Consider the following 9,792-nt stretch of genomic DNA (forward strand, 5'->3'; position numbering starts at 1 on the left):
AATAAATGACTAAACTTTTACTTTTATAGGCAGATTATAATGTGGCAAAACTCATAAAATAAATTACTTTATCCTAAATACTCCAAATTTGGACTATCATAGACATTAAAAATTAGGTTTATTGGCCGGTGCCGCAGCTCAATAGGCTAATCCTCCACCTGAGGCGCCGGAACACCGGGTTCTAGTCCCGGCCGAGGTGCCGGATTCTGTCCCGGTTGCCCCTCTTCCAGGCCAGCTCTCTGCTATGGCCAGGGAGTGCAGTGGGGGATGGCCCAAGTCCTTGGGCCCTGCACCTGCATGGGAGACCAGGAGGGGGCACCTGGCTCCTGCCTTCGGATCAGTGCAGTGGCCACTGGAGGGTGAACAAACAGCAAAAAGGAAGACCTTTCTCTCTGTCTCTCTCTCTCTCACTGTCCACTCTGCCTGTCCAAAAAAAAAAAAAAAAAAAAAAAAAATTAGGTTTATGATGACTCCATAGCATAGAAAAATACTTACGTACAGTTACTTAAAAATAAAAAAAGATTTATTTGAAAGAGTTACAGAGACAAGAGGGAGAGATAGAGAGATCTTCCATCCACTGGTTTCACTCCCCAAAAGGCCACAACAACCAGTGCTGAGACAAGCAGAAGCCAGGAGCTCCATGGGTCTCCCATGTGGGTAAAGGTCTGTGGCATTTCCCAGCCCATCAGCAGGAAGCTGGATCTGAAGTGGAGCAGCCAGGATAGGAATCGGTGCCCCACAGATGCCAGTGTCACAGGTGGCTTTACCCCCTATGCCACAACGCGAGCCCCTGTACAGTTACATTTTAAAAGACAAAAAATTATCTGAAAACATGTCGCAGTTTATAACCTATTGGCAATTTTTAAGGAAAGAAAAGTATTAAAGGAATCCAGAATTTAAAAGCTGCTTTACCTGGTATGCCACAGCACTGGCCCCAAGATCAATTATACTTAATATGGCTTTAGTTCTTCGGCAATTTATCATGCTACCACTCCACCCTATTGGAATTATACTGTACATACAGATTACAAATAAAATATCAAGTACTCACTCCACAAAGGACTGCCACATTCTCACATACAAAGTGATTCTTTTTTTTTTTTTTTTGACAGGCAGAGTGGACAGTGAGAGAGACAGACAGAGAGAAAGGTCTTCCTTTTTCCGTTGGTTCACCCCGCCCCAAATGGCCGCTATGGCTGGTGTGCTGCAGCTGGTGCACCTCACGGATCTGAAGCCAGGAGCCAGGTGCTTCTCCTGGTCTCCCATGCGGGTGCAGTGCCCAAGCACTTGGGCCATCCTCCACTGCACTCCCGGGCCACAGCAGAGAGCTGGACTGGAAGAGGGGCAACCGGTACAGAATCTGGTACCCCGACCAGGACTAGAACCCGGGGTGCCGGCACTGCAGGCAGATAATTAGCCTAGTGAGCCACGGCGCCGGCCAAAAAGTGATTCTTACCTTCTCCTAGGCCTCCATAACATTCCCACTAGTATGGAATCTCAGTAATTCAGGAGCTTCTCAATCAAAAGAGAGCAGTTTGAAAGGCAATCCTGGGACTGGCGCTGTGGCATGGTGGGTAAAGCCATGGCCTACAGCGCCAGCATTCCATATGGGTACCAGTTTATGTCCCCCCATTCTAATCTTAAGCTAACAATCTGATCCTCTCAATCTTTTACTAAGCATACAATCCCTTTTTAAAGTAAACACACACATCACTGCAAAATACAGAGAATCTGGTTTAACAATTCAAATGACTGTTTTAGTGAGTGCTTCCAGGGTAGTATTATGGGCTCACAAGGGCCCTGGAGTCAAGATGGCCTTAAGGTGGCCTTTGAGTCAAGCTAACCTGAAGTTCCCTGAAATCTCTCCTTTTTTTTTTTTTTTTTTTTTTTTTTGACAGGCAGAGTAGACAGTGAGAGAGAGAGAGAGACAGAGAGAAAGGTCTTCCTTTGCCGTTGGTTCACCCTCCAATGGCCGCTGCAGCCGGCGCATCGTGCTGATCCGAAGGCAGGAGCCAGGTGCTTCTCCTGGTCTCCCATGCGAGTGCAGGGCCCAAGGACTTGGGCCATCCTCCACTGCACTCCCAGGCCATAGCAGAGAGCTGGCCTGGAAGAGGGGCAACCGGGACAGAATCCAGTGCCCAGACCGGGACTAGAACCCAGTGTGCCAGTGCCGCAAGGCGGAGGATTAGCCTATTGAGCCATCTCCTTGTTTTCTGATTCAGCCACAAAATTAACTGTAAAGGAAAATAGGTTGTCACTGATTTCAAATACTGTGTCTGAGTGTGTGTGTGTGTGTGTATATGTATATATATATATATATATATATATAAACATTTAAAACACATACACACGGGGGCCAGCATTCTGGTGCAGTGGGCTATGCCGTTGCCTGCCAACACCAGCATCTTATATGGGCCCAAGTACGAGTCCTGGCTGCTCTACTTTCAATCCAGCTCCCTGCTAACGCACCTTCCTTACACCCCTACACCTACATGGGAGACCCAGATGGTGTTTCAAGCTTCTAGCTTCTCCTTGAGCAAGCCTGGGAATTGTGGTCACTTGGGGAGTGAACCAGATGGAAGATCTCTCTTTCTCCGTGTCCCCATAACTCTGCCTTTCAAGTAAAGGAATCTTAAATACCAACAAACTCCTAAATTGAGGCAGACAACGAGGCACATCAGGTTAAGCTGCTGCGTGGAACATCAGCATCCCATACATCCCATAGCATTCCTGACTGCTGGGATGGCGTCCTAGCTACTCCACTTCTGATTCAGCTGTCTGTCACTGCACCCTGGGAGGCAGCAAGTGGTGGCTCAAATACAGGCCTGGGCGAGTAGTAAGAGAGTGAACTAGTAGACTGAAGATAGCTCACTTTCTTTGCTCTGCCTTTCAAATAAACAAAAAAATCTCAAGAAATCTCCATATTCCTCTAAAGTGAAAATAACAGGCAGCATTGTGGCCTAACAGGTTAAGACACCACCTGCAACATAGGCATCTCATATGGGCACTGGTTCAAGTCCTAGCTGCTGTACTTCTGATCCAGCTCTCTGCTGACGTGCCTGAAAAGGGCAGCAGAGGATGGCCCAGGTACTTGTGCCCCATCCATCCATGTAGGAGATACGGATGAACCTCCTGGCTTTGGCCTGGCCCTGGCCTGGCCCAGCCCTGGCCACTGTGACCATTTGGGAAGTGACCCAGTAGATGAAAGGTTTTTTTGTGGCACTGTCTTTCAAATAAATAAATCTTTTTTAAAAAATTTAAAAGTAAACAAAATGTTTTTCTCTCCTGACTACGCTAATCTAAATCTTGACTATCTTTAAGTGGAACACACCACTCATCAAAATAAAACAAACTTCTCACAACCAGGAGGGAAGTAAAACCAGATTTCCAACTTGGGATCCTCAGTCAAGCTTGCTGGCTCCCTGCTATGTTGGTCCACAGCACATCCCTCCAGCATGGAGCAGTCGGAAGAACTGGGTTATTTTTCTCTCACTTCTAAAGGCTGTCAAGGTAAAAATCCAAATTCCTTAACTTGGAATTCCTTGCCCATCAGTTGGCCCTCAATGTTCCAAACTTAAACACAACAACTTCAGTTCTTTATAATCAAAAATCGCACTTATGGGTGGGCATTTGACCTAGCCAGTTAGGATCCTTGCATCCCACATGACAGTACCTGGGTTCAACTCCCAGCTCTAGATCCTGTCTCTAGCCTCCTGCTAATGCTGGCCCTGGGAGACGAAAGGGGATGGTCCAAGATGTTTGGTTCCTGCTACACACATGGGAGATCTGGAGACTGTTCCCAGCTCCTAGCTCCCACTCCTTACCCCTACCTGCTGATGTGGTTATTTGGAGAGTGAACCAGTGGAAAGAAACTCTTTCTGCTTCTCAAATAAATAGATTTTATATTCTCTCTCTCTCTCTCTTAAATCCATGGGCTTTATTTATTTGAAAGGCAGAATGAAAACAAGAGATCTTCCATCTGCTGGTTCACTCTCCCAAAAGGCCATAGCCAGGGCTGGGCCAGATTGAAGCCAAGAGCCAAGAACCCCATCATGGTTTCCTATATGGGCAGCAAGCAGTGGTCCAAGCACTTGGGTGGCTTTCTGTTTCCTTCCAAGGCACATACATATGCAGGAAACTGGACTGGAAAAAGAGCAGTCAGGACTCCAAGCAGTGCTCCAATATGGAATGTGGGCACCACAAACCACAGCTTAACCCACTGTGCCACAAGGCCTGCACCAAATCCCTGGGTTTTGAATACAATCTTTCCACTTCACCCCAATACCCACCCCTAACAGGTGGGGAGGGGGGAGGCCTCCTCCAAGCTTCTAACCTAGCAATTTCTATCACAGTGTAATTACCTTACTACAAAAATGTTCATGTGTCTTCCTTCTCTGGGCACAGGTTTCTAAAGAGCTTCATTTGGACAGATTTGTAATGCAAAACAAGTTTTCCACAAGCCCTACAAAAAATGCTCTTAGTGCTGCCAGTTTCCTTAAGCATCCTCTATTAAACTCAGGTTCTTTCTAACAAAGGCTGTTATTCCAACTATAAAACCGGCTGTTCAAGTATTGTCCTTGTTGGATGACTCAGTGACCATTCGAAAATGGACAGTGGAAATTTTGAAAACACACACCGCAGATGCCATAATCTGTAACTGATTCAACCTCCCACTTAGCAAAGTTCTAGCAGCACTCCATAGTGTACACAGCACACGAATAAATGCTACAAGTCCTGCTAGGCTCCCCAGGACAGACAGTGGCTAAAACAGGAGCCAACACATCCCTTCCCTGAATTTTTAGTAGTAAACTCTTGGGAATAATTAGTCGTTCTCCCTTGATTTCCAAGATCAGTAACCATGGTATTTTGTTTCTTCACACCTGAGAAAAGAGATTCTGGAATTCTCTCCACATCTGTAGTCTGACAGCAACACAGCTACTACTTAGTGCGTGTTCATTAACATAAGCGCTCGGCTAAATTCACTTTTAATCCTCATAAGCCATTATAAAGTTCTGTACAATAAAATGTGACACGGCAAATTCACAGAAAGTCTGACAGGCATTACAGGGGCTGCGGAGAGTGAGGAATGGGGGCAGCTCTCGATTGGCGGCTCCGGTTTCCATCAGGGAGAAGAGTGAGTTCCGGACGCGGAGAGTCAGACGGCTGCACAACACTAACGCACCCAGCGCCACTGAGCCGTACAGTTAATAGCGGGGAAAAAATGGAAAATTTCGTGTTACAGAAAAAACCTGCGGGAAATGCAACGCGTGCCCTGCCTTCACCCTTCCCTCCCGGCACGACCGCCGGTCTCGCATCCAAAACATTTTTCCGCCTCTTCCTCTCCCTCTCAAGTGACTGTGATCAGACAAAATGCTGGACAGGAGCACCAGATATTTTAAAAATCAAGGAGCCCACACGGAGCCCGGAGCAGGACTCGACAATAGGGGGGGAACCTGGGAAGCTTCCCCCAGCAACACGGAAGAGGCTCACGGCTTCCCCGCTTCCCCCACCCCCTTCTCGCCTGTTTGTTTCCAGGTCCGAGGTCTCCACGACAACCTCCTGCGCACCTGCGGAGGCGGCGCGGGAAGCCGCGAGGGCCCCGAGCTGCGGCCAGGGGCGGCTCCGAGCGAGGCCCTTCCCGGCGGCGCGCGGCGGGGAGGCAGGGGCCCCGAGCCGCTCCGCTGCCGTTTGCCCCGGCCGAGCGCGCGGCGGGCTTCGCGCGCGCCTCCCCTCCCCCCCTGCACGAGCCGGTAAACTGAGGCCCCCGGCGGAGTGGGCCAGGCGTTGGCGGGGGCCCGGGGGCGGCAAGAACACGAGCGCCCGAGGTCACCCGAGCGAGCCTCGGGCTCCGGGGTTCTTCAGCTCCAGGAGCCCCGCACCATCACCCCCGCACGCACTGGCTGGGCCTGGGGCCTCGGCGACCGCGCCGGACCCAAGCTGGGGGGACCGAAGAACCTGCGGACAGCCGAGGACCAAAGGGCGACCCCCTGAGGCGCTCCCGGGGCCGCCCGGCAGTCCCGGACACCCAGCAGGCTCTACGGGAAAAGCCGGGCCCGAAGCCGCGCCGGCAGGGAGGCCAACAGACCTAACGGAGCCGCCATCGGTGGCCGCGAGGGAACCTGACCCACGGGGCAAGGGGCCGCAAAATACTCACCTCTTCGGGCCCGGAGTCCCATTGCCGCTCGGCACGCCGGGCGCGCCGCTCTCCTCCTCCATTTTGGGCTCCGTCGCCGCCACCTCGGCCGCCGCTTCGACCCCTGCCGCCATTTTCTCCGCGTCTAGGCTTTGTGTGAGCGAACTGGCTGCGCGGCGCTGCGCCTGCGCGCTCACGTGACCCGGCGCGACCAGTAACGCCTGCGCGCGCCGCGACGGGCTCCCGCCTCGTCCCCCTCCCGCCCCGAGCCACGCCCCCCCGGCGAGCGCAGGCGCAGAACGACAGCTGTGGCTTCATTCATTTCTCGCTGCGAACGAGGTGCTGCGCTGGATACGCCGCCCTTCAAGGAAGCCGGGTTAGGGGAGGACTCTGCTCCGCCCACTCACACACACGCACACTGTCGGGACCTGATCACTCCCTGCTGGAGGTAACGGGCAGCGAAAGTCCTGCCTGAGGTTTACAAGATGATGCAAAACACCAGACCGGAAAGTTTCTCCTGGATGTAATTCCAAATGTTAGAAAAGACTCGCACAGAAAACGGCTCTCTCCTCTTGACGGCATTCCTGGAGAATCTTTACAGCATCTCCAGAGTGGGCCTAAGGAGGTGCAGATGTAAAGGAGTCAAGTTGCAAAGACCAGCAGCTCCCACCGCACCCCACCCTACCCCTCCAAAAAAAGCCAGCTGGCCTAATGCGCCTATGGTCCTGTGTCCCTGCCAACCACCAGCGCGTCTGTCACCCAACCCCTAGGGAGCCCTGCCCATCTCTCTGAGCCCGGTCCCTCAATCACACTGCTCCAGCCACACAGAGCTTCAGCTTGCGCGTCTGCAAGTGGGGCTAATATGAGACACCGCAGCTCTGCTGAGGGCTGCTCTGAGTGTCCAGTGTGGACAGATGCCAGAGCCCTCGGATGTGAAAAGCTCAGCATGAACAAAGAGCTCAAGAAGTAGGAGTCCTTGGCCGGCGCCATGGCTCACTAGGCTAATCCTCCGCCTTGCAGCGCCAGCACACCAGGTTCTAGTCCCGGTCGGGGCACCGGATTCTGTCCCGGTTGCCCCTCTTCCAGGCCAGCTCTCTGCTGTGGCCAGGGAGTGCAATGGAGGATGGCCCAAGTGCTTGGGCCCTGCACCCCATGGGAGACCAGGAGAAGCACCTGGCTCCTGCCATTGGATCAGCGCCAACCGCGGCGGCCATTGGAGGGTGAACCAACGGCAAAGGAAGACCTTTCTCTCTGTCTCTCTCTCTCTCACTGTCCACTCTGCCTGTCAAAGAAAAAAAAAGAAAAAAAAAAAAAAAAGAAGAAGAAGTAGGAGTCCTAGTTAGCACCAACCCGTTCTGGTCCTCCCTGAGTCCCGGGGAAAATAAAGGTCAGCTGGAGTGGTCACGACCTGGTTTCCCCCCAGCTCAGCATCCTACAGCCGAGGGACCTTAGCAGAGGGCTTCGCCGCCCTGGGCATCGGTCGTCTCACCTGTAAAATGGGGGTAATAACAGTGCCTTATGCTCATGGGGTGGCAGCAAGAATGGGAAGAGGGGAGGACACCATGAAGGCTCAGAGCTGAACCCCACAGTGCACTTTAGTTGGTGGTTAGGATGCCCCCTTGGGATGCCGGTGTCCCAAATCAGAGTGCCTGGGTTTGCATCCTGGCTCTGCTTCCAATTTTAGCTTCTTGCTGGTGCACACCCTGGGAGGCAGCACGTGATGACTCAAATACTTGAGTCCCTGCTACCCACGTGGGAGGCCCAAATTGAGTTCCCAGCTCCTGGCTTTGGCCTGACCCAACCCTGACTGTTGCAGGTATTTGGGGAGTAAACCGACAGACAGGAGCTCATGTGCTTGCTCTCTCTTGCTCTCTCACTCTCTCAAATAAAATAAAATCATGTACTATGCTTGCGACACCAGCATCCTATATGGGTGCTGGTTTGAGTCCCAGCTGCTCCATTTCCAATCCAGCTCCCTGCTAATGCCTCTGGGAAAGCAGCAGAAGATGAGCCAAGTGTTTAGGTCCCTGCACCCACATCGGAGACCTAGAAGAAGCTCCTGGCTCCAGCTTTTGGGGCCATTTGGGGAGTGAAGCAGCAGATGGAAGACCTCTCTATCTCTTCCTCTCTGCCTTTCGGATAAATAAAATAATATTTAGGAAAGTCATGTACTATGGAACCCTGCTACTCGCTTTGCATGTGAAGACTCTGTGTCTTCCCAAGCCTCCCTAACAAATCCCAAGTGAGCATCGCAGACTGGTTTAACCTCCGAGCAGTCCCTTCAGCTTCAGAAACAAAACCAACAAGTCCATTTTGCCCAGCAAGGGCTCCTTTTATTCGTTCTGGGGGTGGGTTTCTGAAACGCAGTGCAACTTTTTTAAAGTTGAAGGTGCCAGCAAAGCGAGCCTGCCAGGTGCATGGGGAATGCAAGGAGCTTGTCAGAACCTTCCAGCCACAAAGGGCACCCTTGACACCACCGGCCACAGCTGCTGGCCCAGCAGACACCCAGTGGGCCAAGGAATGAGATCAGGGTGCTTGTTCTGTGCACAGCTCAGGAGCACATCCATTTGTCCTAGTCGTGTATGACAATATGCAAAAAAAAAAAAAAAATGAAAAAGAAAAAAGAAAGACCTGCAAATATATTCACACAGGATCACAGAAGAGGCTCCGCTGGGCGTCTGGTGGCCTAAGAAGCATTCTGGCCGTCGGGGAAGGGTCAGGCAGTCTCCGTCCTCCCAGGCGCCAGGGCATGGCTGGTCGCCCCAGCCCCTCGGCAGCAGTAGGGCTCCCGCCAGCCCGACGCTCACACGGGCGTCTCCTCTGCCACCTTCTTCAGGAGTCCGGCTGCCAGCGCCGAATGCTGAGAGCCCTCGGGGCCATCTGCGTCCCGTATCTTCAAGCGCACGTGCTGGTGGGTCCTTCTCCACTCGGAGTAGAGCTGGCAGTGGTAGCGGAAGGAGACCTGCGGGGCAGCACTGCAGTGGGTGGGAAGGCGCGGGCAGGCACGGGGGTCCAAACTAGGGCAGGGCTCCTGCTTCCAGAAGCAGAGCCAGTATGCGGCCGCGTCCTGCACGCACTGATCCCACGTACATGCACCACGAGAAGCCACCCCCCCACTCCACACCGCCAACTTGCTCTCTATCTCTTGGTGGGAATGCAGCCATTCAACTTCTTGGCAAGGGTTAACTGTCAGTTCACACCGCTGCCAAAACTTGGAAGCCACCAAGATGCCCCTCAGGAGGTAAACAGATAGTGGTACAGCCAGACAATGGAATATTACTCGGCCCTAAAAAAGAAATGGTGTCCAGAGGTGGCATTTGGTGATACTTAAAGACTCTATTTGGGGGGCCGGCGCTGTGGCATAGCAGGTAAAGCTGCCGCCTGCAGTGCCAGCACCCCATATGGGCGCCAGTTCGAGTGCCAGCTGCTCCACTTATGATACAACTCTCTGCTATGGCCTGGGAAAGCAGTGGAGGATGGCCCAAGTCCTTGGGCCCCCGCACCTGCGTGGGAGACCCGGAAGAAGCTCCTGGCCCTCGGCTTTGGATTGGCACAGCACAGCTCCAGCCATGGCGGCCAACTGGGGACTGAACCAACGGATGGAAGACCTCTCTCTCTCTCTCTCTCTCTCTCTGCCTCTCCTTCTCTCCGTGTAACTC

At 52.7% G+C, this 9,792-nt stretch overlaps 2 protein-coding genes across 2 annotated transcripts in view; both read right to left on the reverse strand.

Annotated features, from left to right (window-relative positions):
* The window catches only part of HNRNPM (heterogeneous nuclear ribonucleoprotein M), a 44,940-nt gene extending 38,636 nt beyond the window's left edge, over positions 1–6,304 (reverse strand). The window contains exon 1 of the mRNA XM_062178743.1: positions 6,155–6,304. Within this exon, the coding sequence (XP_062034727.1) occupies positions 6,155–6,267 (113 nt within the window). The 5' untranslated portion in view covers positions 6,268–6,304. The remainder of the gene's footprint in view (positions 1–6,154) is intronic.
* A 2,136-nt stretch (positions 6,305–8,440) lies between these two features.
* MARCHF2 (membrane associated ring-CH-type finger 2) overlaps positions 8,441–9,792 on the reverse strand; it is a 26,504-nt gene continuing 25,152 nt past the window's right edge. The window contains exon 5 of the mRNA XM_062179065.1: positions 8,441–9,095. Coding sequence (XP_062035049.1) covers positions 8,937–9,095 — 159 coding nt within the window. The 3' untranslated portion in view covers positions 8,441–8,936. The remainder of the gene's footprint in view (positions 9,096–9,792) is intronic.

The sequence above is a fragment of the Lepus europaeus genome, chromosome 20, assembly GCF_033115175.1.
Source record: "Lepus europaeus isolate LE1 chromosome 20, mLepTim1.pri, whole genome shotgun sequence".
Taxonomy (NCBI): Eukaryota; Metazoa; Chordata; class Mammalia; order Lagomorpha; family Leporidae; genus Lepus; species Lepus europaeus.